Source organism: Lutra lutra, chromosome 1, assembly GCF_902655055.1.
Source record: "Lutra lutra chromosome 1, mLutLut1.2, whole genome shotgun sequence".
NCBI lineage: Eukaryota > Metazoa > Chordata > Mammalia > Carnivora > Mustelidae > Lutra > Lutra lutra.
Window position 1 is genome coordinate 116733679 of NC_062278.1, and position 23534 is coordinate 116757212.

The window sequence follows — 23534 nt, forward strand, 5'->3', positions numbered from 1 at the left end:
CCCAGGGTCCTGGGATCGAACCCTGCATCGGGCTCTCTGCTCGCTAGGGAGCCTGCTTCCTCCTCTCTGTCTCTCTCTCTCTCTGCCTGCCTCTCGCCTCTCCGCCTACTTGTGATCAATCAATCTCTCTCTCTCTCTCTGTCAAATAAATAAATAAATAAATCTTAAAAAAAAAAAAAAAAAAGATTCGCCTGCCCTACCAGAGTGCCTGGAGGGTTCAGTCGGTTCAGCATCTGACTCTATTTTGATTTTGGCTCATGTCAGGATCTCAGGGTTGTGGGATTGAACCCTGTGTTGGGCTTTGCACTTAGTGGGGAGTCTGCTTGAGATTCTCCTGTCTTCTCCCTGCCCTTCCTCCTGCTTGCGCCCATGCGCATGCGCTCTCTCAATAAATAAATAAATAAAATATTGTTTTATTGTTTCAAGATTTTATGTATTATTTGAGAGAGAGCAGGGCAAGCAGGGAGAGGATCAGAGGGAAAGGGACAAGCAGACTTTGTGCTGAGCACAGAGCCTAACATCAGGCTCAATCTAATGACCCCAAGATCATGACCTGAGCTGAAACCAGGAGTCAGGCAGTTAACCAACTGAGCCACCCAGGCATCCCTAAATAAATAAAATCTTTTAAAATCTTTAAAAAAAAAAAAAAAAAAAAGAGTTGCATGCTTCTTCAACAGTTACATTTTGAGTACATATATTTGGTTCTCTTTCAGTATTGGGGAAAGTTGGAGTAGGGGATGAGGATGTCAAAGAGATTTCCCTAAGTAAATATTGACAGAAATTAACAGAAAGTAAATCCGGACAGAGAAACAAAAAGGAAGAGTTAAGGGACAACTGAATTATATTAAAACCTTATATAGAGAGTCTCTAAAAATGGCAACGTGTATTTGTGTCTCTATTAGTATAGTAAGTCAAGATAGCTCTTGAAAACATAGTCTTGAGTATTATCTGTGGGTACTGGAGCTGACAAGTATATGGAACTTAGCTGTCCAACAAGATAGGCACTAGCCTCAGGTGGTTATTTAAATTTGAATTAGTTAACTTCAAGGAAATTTAGACTTCTGTCTCAGTCACACCAGCCATACATTCCAAGGGCTCAAATACCCCATGCACTTAGTAGCTCCCATGTGGGTAGCTCAGACAGAGGACATTTTCTGCATCATAGAAGGTTTTATTGAACAGCACCAGTATAAAATGTGAGAGTCACTATTCTCATTATATTATAACAAGCACATTTTCAAACCTGGTGAGAGTGTTGTCCTTTTTGCCATTTTTATGTACATAGCTCTTGTTATTTTTTAATAGGACAAGCATGCTGAAGGCACACCAAGTGACGACAAGAAATTTAAGCCTAGCTGTTTCAGACTGCTTTTGGAAAATGGTACGAGAGTCAGTTGAGCAACAGGCTGATAGTTTCAAAGGTAAGTTAACAACTTTAGACATTTCTTTAGTTGGCAGTCTTAGGTATCCAGCAGATTCTTTATTCCCTAAACTGTTGCTTTTTAGCTCATTGTCTATTAGCTAGCATGTAGAAAATGGGAAGAATAGAAATTTTCAGTTGTTCAAGAACACTTTCTCCTTCAGAGGAAACATCGCAAGGAGCACTTTGCAGAGTTTAAACAGAGTAAAAAGTTTGCAGTAGTGTTTGGGAGAAAGCTTAGTAAACTAGAGAGGACGCAGATTCCCCTGTTTTAGGGGGAAGAGGGGAATGGTGTTGGAGGCAGAGCAGCCTCTGCTTCACCTCTGTTGTCCTAGTTCCTGAAGCCCACACTTTCCTGCTCTGTGGCTTTGTTTCCATAGTTTCATTTGATGGGAGTATACTTTCCTTCCCTTTTCCCACTTGGGAATTCTACCTGCTTAGTTCCTCAGCAACCCTTTGAGTATTGTTATTGTTCCCATTTTACAGAAGAGGAAACTGGGACAGCAGGGTAACTTACCTAAGTGATGCACTCAGTATCACACACAATAAATAATAGACCCAGGATTTGAATCGTTGTGATGTGACTCCAGAGTCCATGCCTTAGCAGCTGTACTAAGCTGTTTCAGCTCTGTGCTGTGTGGATTGAAGATGGAGAAGCAAGTCAAGAAGATTGGTTTGGAAAACTGTTGCAATAGTGAGATTCTGAGGTGTTGAGAGCCAGAATACTCAGGAGCCGTAGATACACACCAGAAATTCAGTTAGTACAGAGATAAGTCAGATCACCTTTAACCACTGCAGCTGGATAGAAAGAGAATCCTGAAACTGGAACATCTTTCCTTCTTCCTTAGCAACACGTTTTAACCTTGAAACTGAGTGGAAGAATAACTATCCTCGCCTGCGAGAACTTGACCGGGTAATGTTTGTGTGCCTCATGTATTTTGCATATGGCTTGTTTAATATTGTGCTCCAACAGAATTTATGTTGATAAGCAAAGTCTGGTAAGCCAAACTGCTTTGGTTTTGACCATAGCATTACTAATTTAGAGCTGCAAGAATACAGTCTCTGTATCAATGCAAGAGTGCAGTTCTCTCTTCTATAATAATTTTAAATTATTTAGCACATAATATTAAAAAATGATTTTAGATCATAAGATGCTAAAGCAAGTGTTTAAAAATGTTTTCTGAAAAAGTGAGGAACATTTCTTTAAAGGTCTTAATAGAATTAATATATGTGTAATGTAAACTTTTAAAAATTATACATCCAACTTTTTTACCTTTTCAGTATTTACCATGGAGAAATATACTCTAATTTAGTGGGACTTAAATATTGGTTTTCTTTGATTTTAAAATGCTATCTGTTGTAAAACACTTCATCAGTTTACTAACGCTAATAGACTAAATTAATATGTATTGATATTTTCATGTAACATTTGTTACATGAAAAAATACACTCAGAATTGAGTGAATAAGATAGATGTCCTGGTCCATGTCTTTGTTCTTACCTGGCTACTGGTATTCCTAAAAAAGAGAGTAGAAGAGAAGAACATTACTTGCTGGTCATGCATGCTTCAGACGTAATCTAACCCTACTAGCCTGTCAGAGGCCTTCTTTTTAGTTATCTCTGAAATTCACATCAGGGCAGATTAATCTTATGAAAATCTTACTTACTTGTATCTATATTACCTAGAATGAACTATTTGAAAAAGCAAAAAATGAAATCCTCGATGAAGTTATCAGTCTGAGCCAGGTTACACCAAAACATTGGTGAGTATTTGACCTTTTCTCAAAGATTTTACTACTTGGATTATAATGAAATATTAAAATTTAGATTGATAAATCAGTGATTTATTGTAGCCTTGGCTCATCCCCCCAAACAGTAAATAGCATAAAAGTATTTCTTTTTGCAAAATCTAACTACTATTGTAGTCTAACTAATTTTTTTTAAAAAAGGCTATTTATATGGCTTCTCCCAAACTAATTTCTACTGTAAGATAATGCTACAACATACAAAAAACATTCTGCTTACTGAAAGTGGTCAGTCTTAAATATAATAAATTATATATTTATTAAGTATCTTTCAGAAAATGTATTCTGAAAAATTGCTTTCTGCATGGTCTTTTTAAATCTTAATTTGTCTTGGACTTCTTTTTACCATGTAAAAATTTTGATTTCTGTCAAGTCCTTTAGGCAAAAGTTGCATCAAGTTGTGTGTTATAGATGAGTCTATCAAGGGCTGCCCAGGTGGCTTGGTGGGTTAGGCCTCTGCCTTCGGCTCGGGTAATGATCTCAGGGTCCTGGGATCGAGTCCCGCATCCGGCTCTCTGCTAGGCAGGGAGCCTGCTTCCTCCTCTCTCTCTCTCTCTCTCTCTCTCTCTGCTTGCCTCTCTGCCTATTTATGATCTCTCTCTGTCAAATAAATAAAATCTTAAAAAAAAAAAAAAGATTAGTCTATCAAAACTGGTTGTTCTTATAGGGGAAGGGAGGAAGAAATAAAACAAGGCAAAATCAGAGAGGGAGACAAACCATAAGAGACTCCTAATCATAGGAATCAAACTGGAGGGGCGGTGGGTGGAGAGATGGGGAAACTGGGTGCTGGACATTAAGGAGGGCACGTGATATAATGAGCACAGGGTGATAGAATGATCACTGATCTCTGTCTCTGAAACTCATAATACACTATATGTTATTTAACTGAATTTAAATAAAAAAATAAATTTAAAAAACCTGGTTGCTCTTGTTAGATTAATCACAGAGAACAAAACTATAGTGAAAACTAATTTGTAAAGGGAAAAGAATATGTATTTTCAAGTTCTCATTTCTGAGTAAGAACAGTTGGTGCTTTTTGTAATACATGCCTCATGTTTTGTACAAATCATACTTTAAGTTGAATTTTATTGGAGATTTAAAAAAATAGGTAAATGCATCATCTGGAGAAGTAGTCATGCAAATCTCTTTCGGGGCAAATTATTACCTTCTCATTATTTATTTATTTATTTATTTTCACCTTCTATTTATGTTTAAGTGAATTTTGGCACTCTTAAATTTGTTGTAATAGGGCACTGAAACCAAAATAGGTTCTGTGTACCTCAGGCAAGGTATGTATAAATAGCCTTCTTTTTTTTTTTTTTTGTGATCGTATTTTAATTAACAAATTCCTTGTGAATGAATTATCTTTCTAATGAAGTCTATAGTGTTTTTAAGAATTTATCATTCTTGGACTAGAACTAAGTATTTTCTGTTCTTCTGTTTGCTCAGCTGAAGATCCAAATTGAACCTAGAGAGTAGTGTCCAGTCCTTAAATTTGAATTCAATATTCAGTATTATTAGTTTATTTAGTATTGTTAGTTTCCCCACATCAGTGTCCTTTCTTCCTCTTCAAGGTGCCAAAGTTGGTCTGTTTCCAGTCTCTTCTCCATATCCCCAAAAGGATTCTTGATCTTATCTATACTTGTTGATTGATTAATCAGGTTTATATACACAGTCCAGCTCATCTTTGTTATTGTTTGTATTTTAAGCCAGTTCTATGGCTTTTTGTAAGCCAATTAGCTTTTGAAATTGCAAGATACTGTGTGTGTGTGTACACACTCACACACGACACATGTGCACACAAAGAGTGAATACTACTTGTCGTACTAGATTGTATGAGGATAATGTACATGAAAAGTGATTTGTAAACTATTATAACTAATAATGCTGCTTATGGGAGAAAAATATGGTGCCTCTGTAAATTTCTGTCATCATCATGAAATGGGTAATTTTGTATGCCTGCACTAAAGTGAGCAATGGATATAGATGTCATTTATTCCACACACAGGTGGCCGAACGGAATTGTGAAGGGATGAGAAGCCTTTATTTCCAGGCTGCCTACTGATAAGGCAAGGGAAAGAAATAGGACATATGGCTGCTAGAGATTTATTCTGTGAGCTGCTGGATCAGATGATTCTATATCTTTTCATCAGCTTTTTTTTTTTTTTTCCTGGACTCTGTAGCTTAACACAAACATAGATCAAAATAGCAGGTCCTAATTGGAAGTGTTCATACCACACTGAATTCAACTGCATTTTACCCAAAGCATTTTATTTTTGCGACATAGTTGTTACTGTCCTAAGTAGTATTTGTTGTTGTTGCATATGCCTTATGTGATATTTTAGGGTTGACTAAGATATTAATTATTTAATCTACCAAGACTACTTGATCTGGAAGCAGAATTACAAATATTTTATGTCCCACACTTTGATTGTTTATAATTTACTTATAGGCATTCTACTGTACTGTAACTGTGTTTTTAAAAAATTTGTTAGGGGTTTATATTTGACATATGATGCATTATAGGCAGAAATAGGCTCCCAGCAATTTCACGTAATATACCTCATCATCAGGAATTGATTACAAACATTAAGTAGGAGATATTGGTATACCATTAACATTATTTGACCATTATTACAGTTTTATATGTTTTTCATAGTCATTTAGAAGGGTAGCTGGCTATATTAATAGAAATACACTTTTTAAAAAATGGTATGATGGTATGCATATAACTTTTGGTTAAAAGTGTTAAGTTTATTTTGTTAAAAGAGTGAAAGGAAAATGGGAATGCCCAGCTGAGTTCCCTAACTCAGAGTTGAGGAATTAAAAAAAATTTCTGATATCATAACTCTAGATTTAATGGGTAAAAGGTGTTAGGTAAAGGCAGTGACAGAAAATTGCAGAACCCAGGAGGTGAGAACAAGCAAGGTGACAAAAGTAGCTGAAGACTGTTAACCTATGGCTTTAGCATCGGAGAGGCGAGTAGCAGGAGATAAAACAGTAGATACAAATAAGATCTAGATTATCAAGGGCCATATAAGCCTTGTTCAGAAGCTTGGAATTTATCCCATGAGCACTGAAGGCCGCTGAATAACTTAAGGGCAGATTTGCGTTTTAGAAGGATCTTTGTACTAGGGAAAGTGGAATGTTATGAAGAAAAGGGCAGTGAGCAGAGAGACAGTTGGCTGTTGAAATTATGTAGATGAGAGGTGATGGTGGCTTGAACTTGAATAGTGGTTGTGCAGATGAAGAAGAGGAGACAGTTTTAAAATATCTGAGAAGTTACCTAGAAGGTCGAATTGATAGGATTTAGTGATTGGATGTATAGATAATGGAAAAATTAGTTAAACAGTGAGTACATTTTTATCCAGTCATTACATTGCTGTGAATTTGTAGGAATAAAGATATATTTGACACGTAAGAATCTTCACTGTTTTACTTGTAAGTGTAAAAAAATTGAAAACTTACGTTTTCTCTTTGAATTAACATATTTGATTTATTCATAGACTGGATTACTGTGATGCCGTTGAAAAATATAAGATGTTGGGGCACCTGGGTGGCTCAGTGGGTTAAAGCCTCTGCCTTTGGCTTGGGTCATATCTCAGGGTCCTGGGATCAAGCCCCACATCAGGCTCTTTGCTTGGCGGGGAGCCTGCTTCCTCCCCTCTCTCTGCCTGTCTCTCTGCCTACTTGTGATCTCTGTGAAATAAATAAATAAAATCTTTAAAAAAAAAAAAAAGAAAAATATAAGATGTTGACATGGAAAACTGTATAATATGCTTTTAACTTTTAAAGTGTTTATATATTAGTCTGTGTAATATGATCTACCTATGTAAACACACAAATATTTATGCAAGCATTAAATGTTTTTATTGATAAATTAAGCTGTGAATTATACTACTGAAAGAGGAATTACGGAGGACTTCTTACATTTTCTGTATTAGTTGAAATTATAGAGTGAGTCCTCTGCTTTAAAACAAGAAACTTCCATTTTGAAAAGTGTTTTCATTAAAATGGAGTAAAACAGAGGTAAAGTTCCTGGAGATAATGAGGGGAATATGTAGAACTATAATGTTAAAGTTATATTTTGTGTATTTGTGGAATTTTCCCTAGATGATGGCAAAATGTAGAATAGAGAAGTCTACAGTCATATAACATGTTGGGAAATGTAAGTAAGGGTGCATGTCAGGGTGGCAGACAGTGTAAGCACATGAGCTGACCTCAGCACAGGGATTTTTGCATCAGAGTTGAGGACTAATGGTCCAGAAGAAAGATTGTCGGGTGAAGAGAACATGGCTTCCACTTCCTAACTGTGAGCAGCTTCCAGACAGCAGAATGTAAGGGCAACCACTGTCTGGAAGGGAGAGCCAGGAAAGGTTTGAGGATATAAGGAACAGGCAAAGAGTGAGAATGTAAAGTGGTTTGTTTGTTATGGAACAGAGTATAGAGGGCACAGTAAACTTGATTATGATGAAGGCAGGGGAGCAGGCGGAGTGTGGACAGAGAACAACAGCTTGGTGGTGAAAGGGGAGGTGAGGATTGGGGGATGAGGATAGGTGACAGCAGCTACCTGTGGTGGATTGGAAAGAGGCCTCCTGTAAGAAAGTTACCGTAGACTTGTCAGGATTTGATGGTCTGGAATTTTGTTATTATCTCCTTGAAAGGGTGTCTTAGATGTCACTTCTTGGCCCAGACTCCAGGAAAGAGATGACAGACCAAGTCTGTTCTGAGACAGGAGGAGCAAAAAGCTTGCTGGTCAGAGGCTGGATCCTGGCCTTTTGTTCATCTTTCAGAAATCTTGAATTTGTGTTTAAAGTTATATGAATATGAATTAAGTTGAAATTAATGAATAGGAGACCCTGAGAAGCTTTTTTTTCCAGTTTGCTCCTAAAAATCTCCCTGTCATTATCTGTCATTAACACTGTGACTAAATTAACTTTGTCCTTCTGGTCCCCTGTGGTATATCCTTACCTCCTTAAACTCTTTGGTGTTCTGGTTGTCACTGAAAACAGACCTGAAAGTTAGCAAGGGGAAACCAGCAGCTAAGCCTGTTGACTCAGTAAACTTGTTTTTACACGATGTTGAGTGAATATGAGGAGTTTGGATAGAAGGGAGTGTTGACACTTTTCAACCAAGAAAATTGCAACTTGGCCTTAGGTCAGCTGTTTCTGCTACCCTGAGCTTTGTGGCTGCGTAGTAGCGGGTTGAGGTTACTCTTAAGACTGACCACTTTGGGTAAGCAGAGTGTTTTTTATGTTGTAGTATTATCTTATAGTAGGAATTAGTTTGGGAGAAGCCAAATAAATATTTTCTTAAGAGTTCAGGTTTTTTCCTTGATTTTTCTTGTTTAGAGATCTTTGTCCTTCTAAGATGTCTTTAAGGCAGGAAGGATTCTCAACTTGATTATCCATCTTTTACATTGTTACCTTTATTTATCGTGATGTGTTGGACAGTTTTACATAGCAGTACCTGATAACATCTCTGTGCTTTGTGCTGTGGTCTGATAAATTGTTAAAATTACACCAAGAAGTTCTAAGACTTGGACTCCCCTTCACCATCAATACATATAAAGTGTGTATTAATATTAGGCAAATAAGCCCTTGAAAAGATGCTCAGAGGTATTAATCATTAGGGAAGTACAGAACAAAACCACAGTGAGATACCACTGTAAACCTGGCAGAATGACTAACTGTATCAAATGTTGGCAACATGTAGAGCATCTAGAACTCTCATACTGTCTGGTGGGAATGTAAAATAGTTCAACCATTTTGAAAAACAGTTTTGGCAGTACCATAAAAAGTTATTTGTATAATTGCCATATGATACAGCTATTCCAATCCTAGATTTTTTACCCAAGAGGAGCAGCAGTATGTGCCCATACAGCGAATGCTTGTAGCAGCTTTATTTGGAATAGCCAGTAATGGGAAGCAACCCAGATGTCCATTAACAGGTAAATAGATAAACAGATTCATATAGTGGAATACTACTCAGCAGTAAAAAGAAGTGAAACATTAATATACACAACAATGGATGAATCTCAAAATATGCTGAGTAAAAGAAGACAGACAAAATAGGAGGATGCTGTATGGTTGCATTAATATACAGTTCTAGAAAATACAAGCTAACCTCTAGTAATAAAGTGGATACAATGGCTAAAACTTTTGGAGATGATGGAGAAGTTCATTATGTTGATTATGGTGATTCACACAGGTGTGTTCATATTGTCAACATTTTAAATATGTGCAATCTATTATAAGTGAGTGATACTTCAATAAAGTTGTTTTTGAAAGCAAGGTTATGTTTAAATTTTGGTGTTTTTGAAACTTTTTTTTTTTTAAATTTCAGGGAAGAAATCCTTCAGCAGTCTTTATGGGAAAGAGTATCAACTCATGTGATTGAAAACATCTATCTTCCAGCTGCACAGACCATGAATTCAGGGACTTTTAATACAACAGTGGATATCAAGCTTAAACAGTGGACTGATAAACAGCTTCCTAATAAAGCAGTAGAGGTTAGGATATAATTTAATTAAATGGGTAAGAAGCATTATCTGAAGGGAGTAGGAGCTGTGAATTTTAGGTTTTATTCCCATCACAGCCATTGTCTCTCCTTTGGGTCATTATGCTCCATTTATTCTGTACTCCTCTTCTCTGTGGTGGGATTAACCTTAATGCTACTACTGGTGACTACCATTATAAAAATTTGCTAATTGGTATGGTGGTGGCCTGAGGGTATTTGTTCTATTCCAAAGATAGCATATAACAAAACCAGCAAAATTTGCTCAAATGTGAAATGTTTTTAGCTTTTTCTGTGGATAAGGATTTCATAAGGAAAATGTTTAATGGATAAAACATTTCATTTATTGATTTTCTGCAGAGCTCAGTTGTACTTAATCATTTCCTTAGTTTGGGTCCTGCCAGAAGGTTAGACTAGGAATTAAAAGAAAGTACCTTGAAGAATGCTTTTCTGTTACACATGGTCTCCCACTTAGAAGCTGTGTGAGCCTTGGACCCGTTGCTTAAGCTTTTTTTTGTCTGTACGTTAGGGATGGTAATGTTGCCTACCTCACAGATTGTTATAAGAGCTAAATGATATGTGGGGCGCCTGGGTGGCTCAGTGGGTTAAGCCTCTGCCTTTGGCTCAGGTCATGATCCCAGGGTGCTGGGATCAAGCCTTGCATCGGGCTCTCTGCTCAGCGGGGAACCTGCTTCTCCCCCTCCCTCTGCCTGCCACTCTGCCTACTTGTGATCTCTGCCTGTCAAATAAATAAATAAAATCTTAAAAAAAAAAAAAAGTAAATGATATGTAAATGTATGTAACATGTGAAATATTTAGACATACCTGGCTCACAGTAAGTGCCAGCTGCTGTTATCTAAGTTCATCTGCCATACGTGCTACTCTGAAGAATGATTATTCTAGCAAAGACTCAGCGTGTCCTGTGCCTCTGTGTGAGGTTGCTCACAAAATTAGAATCAGTGTTAAAGATAATTTTATTTTTCATTTTCTTAAAAAGAAAATGTCAACTTTTTAATTATTCGAGTGTGTTTCCCCCTTTCCTGTCCTGCTCTGTTCCTGGCTTCTTCACCTCTTTTCTCAGCTTCTTTAAGCTTTCTAAGAACTGACAGCTGTTTTTCCAAAGCTGCATAGAGCTGACCCCTGTCAGTTCTCGACACATGTACTTCAAATAACGAGGGGGCTGCTGCCACCACTCCACTAGCTCTTCTCACAGCTGGCCTTGACATCTATCTGGGCCCTGTCCCATGGTAGGATATTGTCACATCCTAAGGCTCAGCAGGGAAATGGTCATTCTGTTTCCTGCTGCTTTCTCCCTTCATGGCTGAGTTGGCAGAAAGATGTAGATCTGCTGAACGGTCAGGAAATACAGATTCTCACACCTCACTGGATGTTTTTGGACAGTCACGTTGTTTATGACCTGATTTCTTAATGTTTAAAATGAAGAGGGCTAAATAAAAAATAACTAGCCCACTTAATCCTAGGTAGATTTAGTTCTTAATTACTTTTGACGCTATGCTCTTCCTTTCACTGGCCAGGTAATTATGAGTCAGCTATTAATATAAGTTGAATATTACTTATTTAGTATAAGTAATATTCAATATGATTGAAGGTATTGATGCATTGGTTCATATATTTGCATAAAGGCAAAGATGTGAAAAAGACTGGATCTTCACAATGATGTGAAGAAGATAAATTATTATGACATTTTAAACTTTCTACAGTATGGAAGAAGCAGGCAAACTCACATGTTATACAGAATGAAATAATTAAGTGAACTAAGTGTGGTGGGTGATTGGAGTGCAAACCTATCTCAAGGGGGTAGCCCCAGTTCAGCTGCAGCTAGTGTTGTATGGGAACTCGGGTACAGTGCTGTCAGTTCAAGAGAGAGGCTGGAAACACAGGTTTTATATGAAGTCTATTTTTAGTGTTGGCTACTAATTTTTTAAAATTTAAAACACTGTATGTCTAGAAAAAAATGTCAGGACACCCGCTCTATCCCACCAGCTACCAGTGTGAGATATCTAGGCCAGAGTTTGTATTTGCCGCCTTTAAAAAAAAAAAAATTGTGGTTTCATATGTGTTTTGTGACAAGCTGACTTATTACATCCGTTTGGCTTAAATTCACGTGTTTGTCATGTTACATATTAAAGTATGTAGTATAAATACAGCTTTTTTTCTTTTAAATCTAGGTTGCTTGGGAGACGCTACAAGAAGAATTTTCCCGCTTCATGACAGAACCAAAAGGGAAAGAGCATGATGACATATTTGATAAACTTAAAGAGGCTGTTAAGGAAGAAAGTATTAAACGCCACAAGTGGAATGATTTTGCGGAGGACAGCTTGGTACGTGATTTGATTGTTATACTATATTACATATATATATATATACTTATTGATATATACTTATATTTATATATTATTTGTAATTATATATTACTATGTATTATATAATTTGATTATTCTATTATAATGTAATATTATAATTATATTACAGTGTCATCCTCACAGTTTTATATAATTTCTCAAATGTATACCCTTTTTAATTAGGAAGTTGTTTTTATATGACTATTTCAGTTAGGATCTGCATTTAAAATAATGAGGAAAAGAAATAGTTTAACTGTCCGTAATCAACCCTTTAAAATTCTCTGCTATTTCTTTCATGGCTGTCATTTCAGAGAAAAGTCAAATTTCGCAGTAAAAAGGCTTCTTTAAACTTTCACAAATTGTTGTAGACTAGCCATTACATGAGCCTGAACCACAGATGGCTCAGAGGATAGCTGCTTCTCATTTTTACCCTTGGGGGTAATGAAAGGTATTAGATGCATTGCTTTTCAGCGGATTTGAGTGGTAAAATATTAGACTCCTAAAATAATGCTAATTACCACATGTTGAATGCTTAAAAGGTGCCAGAAACTCTATAATATATTTTCTAAGCACTATTTTATTTAGTTCTTAAGCAGTTTTATTATTGTCCTTGGCAAAGCTTAGACTCAAGCCCTGCTCTAATTACAAAGCCTGGCTCTTGACCTTCACCAAATCCTCCACCTCCAACAGATCTTTTGTTATGTAAAATGTTCACATCACCATAAACTTGTTAATAAGCCCCTGCTCGGCTCAGACAGTTCCAAAAAGGTACCTTTGAAAGATAAGATAGAACAGTTTTCTAGAAAAATGCATATTTCACTGGGGGCTGGTTGTAATTACAATTTATTTTTAAACAAGGGTTTGTCTTTGTGTTTGAAAGCTGTATTCATTCTTGTTAAATGTCTTTGAGACTAGCTTCTTGCGAGTGTCCTTTTTTATTCATTCATTCAAAAATTATAAAATTTAGAAATCAATTTTCTTATAATAACGCACATTTGCTTATAGTTGTCCAGACCTTTTAAGCTTCTCTCCTTTATATTTTTCAGTGATGTTAACAATGAGATGGGTTGTTTTTCTCTTTTTTGAAGATGAGACATACAGATCATATGACAAAAAGGAGAGTAGCGAAGATCTGAATCATTAACTCTTGAGTACTTGGGTTCTAGGCAGATTTTATGTAGTTACATTATGATGTGTCTCTGTCTCACATAGATCATTTAATTTGGTATAGAAAAAAATCTTCACTGTTCATTCTTTTGGAAGAAAGCTGACAAAATAGGCAGATAGTAGGACCTCCTGTATTTGCATGGGAGCTACATACTTTTATGTTTTAGGTGTAGCTGTTATTTTGTATATTTGATAAGCTATCTGTGTGAATAAAATTACTAAGATGATAAGGCATAGGGGTGCCTGGGTGGTTCAATGGATTAAGCCTCTGCCTTGGCTTAGGTCATGATCTCAGGGTCCTGGAATCATGACCTGAGCTGAAGGCAGAGGCTTAACCCACTGAGCCACCCAGGCACCCCTATGCTTTCAGGCTCTCCGCTCTGAAGGGAGCCTGTTTCCCCCTCTCTCTCTGCCTGCCTCTCTGCCTGCTTGTGATCTGTCTCTGTCGAATAAATAAATAAAATGTTAAAAAAAAAAAGATGATAAGGCATAAATCAAATTAGCTGTTTCTCTTTCCTTGTCATTTCAGAGGGTTATTCAACACAATGCTTTAGAAGATCGTTCCATATCTGATAAACAGCAGTGGGATGCAGCTATTTATTTTATGGAAGAAGCTCTTCAAGCTCGTCTCAAAGATAGTAAGTAGGGACACAGGTTACTGAATTTTGAGTATTCCCAGTGGTGAAGGAGTTAAGTCAACTTGATGAACATTTGTTTTAAAAAAAAAAAAAAAAGTTTTTCCGGGGCGCCTGGGTGGCTCAGTGGGTTAAAGCCTCTGCCTTCGGCTCAGGTCATGATCCCAGGGTCCTGGGATCAAGCCCCACATCTGGCTCTCTGCTCGGCAGGGAGCCTGCTTCCTCCTCTCTCTCTGCTTGCCTCTGTGCCTACTTGTGATCTCTCTCTGTCAAATAAATAAAATCTTAAAAAAAAAAAAAGTTTTTAAAAAATAAATGAAACCGACATTTCAGTCTTTGTCATTAATACTGTAATTAAATATTTTTGTGAGATTTTTCATTTTTACTGCTTAGCAACTACTGAAAATACTAAATAAACTGGACACATGTTTATATGTACTCATATTCTTAAAAAACTATAAATTGAAGACTATTTTAGTGTTTGACTCTATGTTTATAGGAACTTTACAAGCAACTGTACCTTTCATAGATTATAAACACATATAATTAAATTATTTCTTCTATATGTACCATATCAATCATGTAATCTTTTCATTTATTTAAGCTGACTTTATATTGAGATAGCAGTTGGAAATAGTTAAGAAAACAAGACTATTATTAGTTATAATTTATGTACTTGGTAAATGATCAAATTCTTGATGAATTAAAAAAGCTTTTTAATTTTTCTAGCTGAAAACGCAATTGAAAACATGATAGGTCCAGATTGGAAAAAGAGGTGGTTGTACTGGAAGAACCGGACCCAAGAACAGGTTAAAACAAACATATCTCTGTGTTATGATATAATTTCATTTATTGTAATTCAGATATTAAAATACAGGTTTTCCATGCCTCCAGACCAAGCTTAATAATTTCAAATGTTTTACATCAGCCTTTCTAAACTATAATGAATCTTTAGAATAAATAGAAAACTACAAAAGAAAGTTGTTTTGGGTTTTTTTTTTTTACGTTTTGGGTTTTTTTTAAGTGAAGTAGCTGTGTTGTTAAAACGAAGGGGAAATGAACCATGCCCCTTTTGTGGTACTTTGTTCATTTCAATTCCCTGTTTGAGGTAAAGAGAAAATTAAAATTATGAACAGAAATAAAAAATGACAAGGATTTCAGAGAATGTAGAGTGAATATGATTAGAATAAAAGCTATAGTGACTTTTTTTTTAACCTCATCTGATATCAGTTACCTCTGGATTTTTCTGTTATTTTGTTGTTGTGTTCCCAAAATGGTATAAAAATTCAGGTAGGAAGAGGAACTATAGAATTTGTTCATTCAGTAAATACTTAGTGAGCACTTGAGAAGAATAAAATAGTAAAGGCAAGTATAAATAACAACAAATGAATGGAGGGAAGACGTATAGATCATTCAAGTCCCTATACCCTACCATCTTTTTATTCTTTATCATTAGGGCTTCTTTTCCTATCTAGCAATCAGTTTTATACCACATCTCATTCTTATGTTCATTCCTTAAACTAAAGAGAGAAAAGAGGGTATCAGAATGAAAATATGTAAGTGAAGGAAGTAATGAATAAGAAAGAGAGGTGGAATCCAATCTTCTTTCTTTCCTTCAATCTTTGAATCCATGTAATTAGAGAAAGGAGGCCAAGATATGGAAATATCAAGAGAAAAAATTTTAAAAATGGAAAATTACCAAATATCATGTCATTCCCATTTTCTTTTTTTTTTTGTACTCATCTTAAATACAGAATTAAGTTATATAATCAACACCCTATACACACACACACACACACACACACACACATATATATTTTTTTTTAGTTTCATCCATTTTTTGTTTCATAAGCTGTCCAATGTGAGTTCCAATTTGTCTTAAAAAAGTGAAGGGCCAGTCTTCCTCTTCTCTTTTTCCTGAAAGGATTCTTGTGGAAAAATGAGTCATTAAGAGACTGGAGAGAAGCCAAGGAAGTGGACAGTTAGTGGTTGGATCATGCATGTTTTCAGGGAGCATCAGTTATCTCTCTTGACACATGGGTTGAGAGGACGAAGTCTGTCCGAAGTTTTAGGAGATCCATCAGAGGTTTCTGATTTTAAGACTAGAAGAAGAATTGATTGAAAAGCACTGGCATGAGGCAGATAAACTTGGAAGAAAAATGGTGTCTGACCACCATGGCTAATGGGCAATTAGGCCTGAAGTCCCCAGAATAATCAGTGATGGCAGCTTGCCTCAGCAACTAGTGGCAAAAGTGCTTTGGTCAATCACTCTCAGAGAGAAATAATTCTTAGTCGTAACTTATTTTCTCAGGAATTTGAACCCATATGGGATCCCTACAAGAGAAGTAGAAGAATTAGTTTTAGATTAATGCAGGGATATGTCACCTAGGAGAGGGATGTGGAAAACCTTCAGAGAAGAGCCCCCTCAGGGTTTCAGGGCAGCATGTGTAAGACCCAGACTGACTTTAGAACAGAGGCTGTAACTGGAAGTGTAGGGGCAGCCACATTAGGACCGCCTGGGGAGGTATTTGTATGTGTTACGTTTCATTTTCTGTTTCAGAAGAAATCCCCTCCTGTCAGATTCACTGAACAAAGTTCTCATTCTCTAACCTTTTTATCCCTCCTGCTCCCTGTTGAAAGCCACTATTCTAGACCTCATTCCTAGAGGCCACTGTGAGAAACAGATTCTGGAAGAGGTTGAGACTATACCCATGTCTCACACTACAAGTTTCAGTGGCTGTGTAACAATTCCTTCTGTCTTTTTGAATGACTGATTTAGCAGGAAAATTTAAGATTGTCCTGTGTTAAAGATGAGAAGTCTATGCTCTGAAAACTATTTTGTTCTTTTATGTTATTACATTTTCGTTAGTTATCTGGGGAAAAATCCATGCCATAGAAACATTCTCTCCTTGTCGGAACTGAATTGTGGAGATCATCTTCAGGATGGATGGGAGAGTAGTATTCTCGTGAAGACCCACTGTGGTCAGGGGACAGGTGGACAGACGGAAGTGGAAACAGGACAAGAGTAAGGGAACATTATCTAACTTAGAGATTTCCTTCTTTCTTCAGACCACGAGCAGATGTTTAAGGAAACTGTAAAATTCTCTTCATTAAGTAATAGCTCTTATAAAGTGTCATGTGTTAGGAGAATATTAATTAGTAGTTTCATTTGTAAGCCAGTTATTCACATTTCCATCTTACTCTTCTATACTTAAATAGGGGCAAAGTGCTGTCGGTTGTGGTAGTTTGTTGAGAATAATCAGTGAATATGAAGCTAGTTTCTTTTACTATGCAATTTTGAAAGGATTGAAGAAAAATTTCAGTTTGACACTGCATGAGTTTTATTTTCAAGTTTATCACTAATATGTGTTTTCCTCCTTTGGTCATCAGGCTGAACAATTACAGAGAAGGGATTGGAAGTACACTTAAGAATAATAGGCACCTTGGGGTGCCTGACTGGCTCTGTCCATACAGGTGCTACCCTTGATCTCACGGTTGTAAGCTCAAGCCCCATGTTGGGTGTAGAGATTACTTAAAAATAAAATCTTAGGTGTACCTGGGTAGCTCAGTAGGTTAAGCGTCTGCCTTTGGCTCAGGTCATAATCCCAGGGTCCGGGGATGGAGCCCAACATCAGACTCCCTGCTTAGCCGGGAGTCTGCTTCTCCCTCTCCCTCTCCCTCTGCCCCTGCCCTGCTTGTGCTCTCGCTCTCCTGCTTTGTCTCTCATGCTTGCTTGTTCTTGCGCTCAAATAAATAAATAAAAATCTTTAAATAAATAAAATCTATATAAATAAATAAATTAAAATGAAATCTTAAAAAAAGGGGAGGATAAGCACCTTGCAGAAGCAGTCTAAAGCACAAATTTTAATGAACAGACATTTAAAAAAATCCCAACTACGTATTTAATATTTATCAGAAAAGAAACATGTCAGCAGGTGCAAGTCCTTATAGTACTCTAATTCTTAGATATGAGGCATTAATAAAACATTATCTCTCCCTGTGTATTCAGGGTCCTTTTTCCTAGACTGATATTCCATGCTGAGGTTAAGAAGTAAGGTACCTGGTACTGTAACTTTGACAATAAAACATTTCAGCAAAAGTAAAATATGTAACAGATAAGGTTTGTTTTTGTTTTTGTTTTTTTGCCTCACCCAAGTCCAGTCCATTGTTCTGTATTCATAAGCCAGGATACTGTGTTCTTTTTTGTTTCTTGTGTGGAGCTTGTGTCCTCTGTTGCGCAATAGCAATATATTTATTAAAATTTTTTATAAGTGTGCCAAAGGATGAACCATCTAAAATACAGTCCTCTTTTAAACAATTTAGTTTGTCCACAATGAAACCAAGAATGAATTAGAGAAGATGTTGAAGTGTAATGAGGAGCACCCAGCCTATCTGGCGAGTGATGAGATAACTACGGTCCGGAAGAACCTCGAATCCCGAGGAGTAGAAGTGGACCCGAGCTTGGTAATACATAGTGCTGATTAGCATGAACTTGCTTCCTTAATCTGTGTTTCTTGGGGTGAATTGTGACTACTACTCACATGTTATTTGGGTATTTAACTGCTTGATTTGACCTTGGTCACGTGTACTTTTGTTGGCTCTAAAAATGACTGTAAGAACAGTCAATTTGACTGTTACATAGCAGAGATTTATTCTTGGTATTGCTTTCTTAAACATAATGCTTTAATTTGTAAGTGAGGAGATTGAGACTTGAAAAAGTGATGTACCTAGGCAGGTTCAGCAGGAAGCTCTGGCAGGAGGGGGTGACGCCCACCCACATCTCTGCACCCCGCTCCACTGCTTCAGATTGCAAAATACAAGTTCTACTTTGATACAGTTTTTTTATTTGTATTTTCTTAGTCCAGTGTACCTTAATCAGGTATGAGTAGGTTGAGAAAAAATAGAAATGTTACAGTCTTATTAAACTGGATAGTGCCTTAGGGTTCTGTCTCATTTTCCTCATTCATAATAAATAAGAGAATAAAAATAATTACAGTTCAGACTATGTTTTGCTTACCTTCGTGATGCTTATTTGGGAAATTTTTTAGAAAATAACTCTCTGGGCCTGTGTGCCCCAGTTAGGGTGTAAGAGATCGAAATTTCACTTTAATATTAGCTTAAGTTAAGTGAAACACAATTAGAAAAATAATTCTAAGGAGAAAAATAATCATACAAGAAATATCAGAACCACCTATTAATTCTTTCAGAGATTATCTACTATTTATGTTTCTGCACTTGAGAAATGAGTATACTTAATATATAAATTCCACCAGAGGTCAGAAGAAGAAAAGAAAGCAGATAAAATCCTTTATCTAGCGTTATTTATAATTAAAAAATGAAATTAAAACTAATGATTACATGGAACTATTAGTTGAATATAAATTTAATTTATCCACATTTGGACTTTGTCCACATATTAAGATATGGACTGACTATATATCTTAATTTCTTTTTCTGAGCAGGAAAATCTCTGGTTTTTTCCAAGAGACATTTTGTTCAGGATACTTTATGAAGCTATGAAATAGTTAGCAAAGTATAATGACAAGAATAACAGATGGGCTAGATGTCAGAGGTGTGAATTCTAGCACAGTTTCATCCCATTCATTAATAATAGTACCTTTAGTAACTAATATAATCTCTTTGAACTTCAACTTTCCTCGTCTGCCATATAGTATTGGTGATACTTGTTTTGCTTACTTAACATTATCACTGTCATGCTCAGAAAAGATAATGATGTCAAAGAACCTTGAACACTACATAGTAATGATGTTAGCGGGGGTCATTTTGCTGTGGTAACAATGAAATGAAGTAATCAAAAAGGAAATATTGTTACATTGATGGACATGGTCTGAGATCGGCTTCCTAGTCCTAACTATCCTTAGATTAGGCTCACCACCCCTTTTTCCTGGGCGTTCCTTACCTCTAACTAGGGGAGATGATAATCTCAACCCTATCTACTCTACAGGATGATTATATGAATATAATAACAATGCTTGTTAAAAAACACTGCATATTTGGAAGTACATAAACTGGTAAGGGGTCAGAGTAGTGGTAAATCTAATCTTTGTCTTAAAATATTTTAATGAATAAAAATGTTGGTTAGAATAATAATATTACTGGGGCACCTGGGTGGCTCAGTGGGTTAAGCCACTGCCTTCGGCTCAGGTCATGATCTCAGGGTCATGGGATCGAGCCCTACTTCAGGCTCTCTGCTCAGCGGGGAGCCTGCTTACCCCTGCCTCTCTGCCTACTTGTGATCTCTCTCTCTTTCTTTCTCTCTGTCAAATAAATAAATAAAATCTTTTAAAAAAAAAAAAGAATAATAATATTACCATTAGTTTTAATTATTTTTTTTGTAAGTAAGCTCTTTGGATGACTTTTCAGAATGTGTTTGGTTAATCTGCAGAGTGTACAGTAACTCTGTTTTTTTGTTTTCTTTTTTCATTTTAGATTAAGGATACTTGGCACCAAGTTTATAGAAGACACTTCTTAAAAACAGCTCTAAACCATTGTAACCTTTGTCGAAGAGGCTTTTACTACTACCAAAGGCATTTTGTAGATTCTGAGGTAAGGTGTCCAAAAACAAGGAGAAATGCTTTTAGTGATCATTATTTAGATGCTTAAAAGTGAACTATAGCTTTTGCATTAGTTTTAAATCCTTTGATATACTGGGGAAAGTAAGTGTGATTTATGAAGAATAACCTAACTCCTGTCTTTTCTAAGGTATTTCCAGTTTATATTTTACACACTATAAAATTTTGTATGCAGATAATGGGCTCCAAACCACTTTCTTAATTTTTTTTAAGAATTAACTTCTTGGGGCAGCTGGGTGGCTCAGTTAAGTGTCTGCCTTCAGCTCAGGTCATGATCTCAGAGTTCAGTGATCAAGCCCCACTTTGGGCTCTCTGCTCAGCAGGCAGTCTGCTTCTGCCTCTCCATCTGCCACTCCCCCTGCTTGTGCGCTCTCTCTCTCTCTCTCTCTCTCTAATAAACCAATAAACAAAATTTAAAAAAAAATTTTAATGTTAGAAAATAATGCATTTTTATGTTTTATGTTAGAAAATAATGCATTCTTCTTGAGGAGATGGCAATAAACAAATGTAAAAAAAATTATTGTGGAAAATCAATAAACAAATGTAAAAAAAATTACAAAAGGAAATAGTCACCTATTTAAATATTCCCTATTAAGGAATAAGTCACATAATTTCCTGTCCTAGAAATAATTTTAGTTAACATATTTATACATATCTGTTCAATTCTTTCTATACTTAGTTGTGTGTGCATGTGTATAACGTAGCAATCCCTTTGGATAGTGGAAATAAGACTGCAAAAACAATTTTTATTGTGCTTTTTCCTGTATTGTATTGTAATTCTTCATATCATTAAAATCTCTTAACTATTTAAAAGGAGTGTATAAAGTTGTGCTTTGTTTAATGCCACGGTTCATAGAGTAACCCCTAGGTGGCAGCAGATGGATATATTTTGAGCATTTTCTTACAAGCAGAAATGCTTTTTAAATTATCCTTCTGAAAGGGCTCTCTATTAATCACTGACCTTATTTGAGACCCCTAAAATAAGAGCTTTTGCATTTTCTACAGCTTAGAGTAAATTTGTATTTAAATATACCTGTGTAAAAGTGCAAAGTTTTTTGCATAATTGTTGAGGAGGCCTCTCTACAGAATAAGCTTCTTTTAAAACATATCATTAATTTACCTTTATATACAGCTGCATTTCAAAACTGGCTTGAGTACAGAAAAGAGGTTAACCTAAGGGTATATTTAAGATAACATGGATGTTAGCTGAAACTAAATAAAAATTAAGGGTATATGCTATGAATTTCTACTTGTATATAATGTCATGAAATTCTCTACTTCCCAAATTTATTTGCTTTGTCATTGGAATCAAAACAAACCTCTGCTTGGGGGTGGGCGGTGTAGGTTGACGCCAATTCATGCAAATGTTCTTGGATCTGTACAGAAAAGATTCAGTGGCTTATATCTACAATAGGAATATATGTATTAGGTAAATATGAGGGGGGTTTTTATTTAAGTTTAGGGTATGGGTACAACTTCAGTAGCCATATGTATTTATGATTGTGGTTTTCAATTTTAAATTTGCATCTGGTAATCTTAATTACCTAAATTTCAGCTGGAATGCAATGATGTCGTCCTCTTTTGGCGAATACAGCGCATGCTTGCTATCACTGCAAATACTCTGAGGCAGCAACTTACAAATACTGAAGGTAAGCCACAGAGGGACCGCTTTGTAATTCTAACATCAAAAAAATAGTAATAACTCCTTTTTAATGGAAGGATATCAAAATACTTCTTTAAAAATAGATTCATTAGGGGCACCTAGGTGTCTGAGTCGGTTAAGTTCCTGACTCTTGGTTTTGGCTCAGGTCATGATCTCAGGGTCATGAAATTGAGTCTGCTTGAAATTCTCTCTCTCCCTCTTCCTCTGACCCTCCCCACCCCACATGCACACTTTCCCTCTCTCAAATAAGTTAGAAATAAATTTTAAAGTAAAAATAGATTTGTTAGAAAAATTGAGAACTATAATCTGACCTTAAAATATTAATGAAAATAAATCATAATTGGAAAAGACAGAAGTTAAAACATACGGAGTCTTCCTTCATTACACAAAAGCTGTTAGAAAGGGACTCCTAAGCATCACTTAAGTTTTTGGGGGAAATCCTCACTTCTTTGAAGTGTTAGGACTTGAGAATATGACTTCCTCTGAGAATATGTATTAGATTCCTGTTGGATAAGTGTACTATGTAATAGGTACAGATTCTGCCTATAACTGTGAGAAGTCTGAACTCAATAGATCTAACATGATGAGAAAAATTGGAACATACTCTCCACAAATATTGCTAACTTATCATCCCCGGGCATTCATAAAAATGATGCCATTCAAGTTTGTTTGTTTACTTTAAACAGTCAGGCGATTAGAGAAAAATGTGAAAGAGGTATTAGAAGATTTTGCTGAAGATAGCGAGAAGAAGGTAAAACTGCTCACTGGCAAACGAGTTCAGCTGGCTGAAGACCTCAGTAAGTAGTTCTTCCTGCCTTCCACTTACTACCTTTTTTCCTTCCGCGTTTCCATTATTCGATCATCCATTTAATCGCAAACTGTGGAAAAGTATATACAAGAACTTTTTTCCCATGAACTATTTGAGAAAAAAATTGCTGACCTGTATCCCCATCACTTTCAAGTACTTTAATGTGTGTTTCTTAGAAACAAGGATTTTCTCCTAGCAACCATCAAAATCAGGATATTGACACTGATACATCACTACATCTAATTTTCAGACCCTCTTCTAGTGTCATGTGTCATTCTGGTATTGTCCTTCCATGTAGCAGGATGTTCCATGCTCATCCAAGTCCATCCCGTACTTTCCCTGATCCAGCTTCTTTTTTTTTTTTTTGAGAATGGTATTTAGAAATCAAGAGTTGGAAACTAAATACGCTGATTATGATTGGAATATCACTATTCCCAGTCCCTCTCAATGGAAGGAGCTGGGGAACAGATTTTGCATGCATACGTGTGTGTGTGTGCACGCATGTGTATATGCACACGTGTACACATATAGATATATTTACACGTATTTACATCTGTATTCCCA

The 23534-nt window shown here is 36.2% G+C and overlaps 1 protein-coding gene across 5 annotated transcripts in view; it reads left to right on the forward strand.

Annotated features, from left to right (window-relative positions):
- Positions 1-23534, forward strand: part of OPA1 (OPA1 mitochondrial dynamin like GTPase) — an 88310-nt gene that overhangs the window by 39632 nt on the left and 25144 nt on the right. For 4 of the 5 annotated variants that reach the window (XM_047733223.1, XM_047733253.1, XM_047733243.1 and 1 more), the window contains 11 exons: positions 1306-1421; positions 2269-2333; positions 3107-3183; positions 9571-9736; positions 11931-12083; positions 13801-13909; positions 14636-14715; positions 18230-18370; positions 20357-20473; positions 22055-22148; positions 22849-22959. In XM_047733223.1, the coding sequence (XP_047589179.1) occupies positions 1306-1421; positions 2269-2333; positions 3107-3183; positions 9571-9736; positions 11931-12083; positions 13801-13909; positions 14636-14715; positions 18230-18370; positions 20357-20473; positions 22055-22148; positions 22849-22959 (1229 nt within the window). Of the gene's footprint in view, positions 1-1305; positions 1422-2268; positions 2334-3106; positions 3184-9570; positions 9737-11930; positions 12084-13800; positions 13910-14635; positions 14716-18229; positions 18371-20356; positions 20474-22054; positions 22149-22848; positions 22964-23534 lie in introns of all 5 variants that reach the window. The other variant, XM_047733233.1, reaches the window with a different exon arrangement.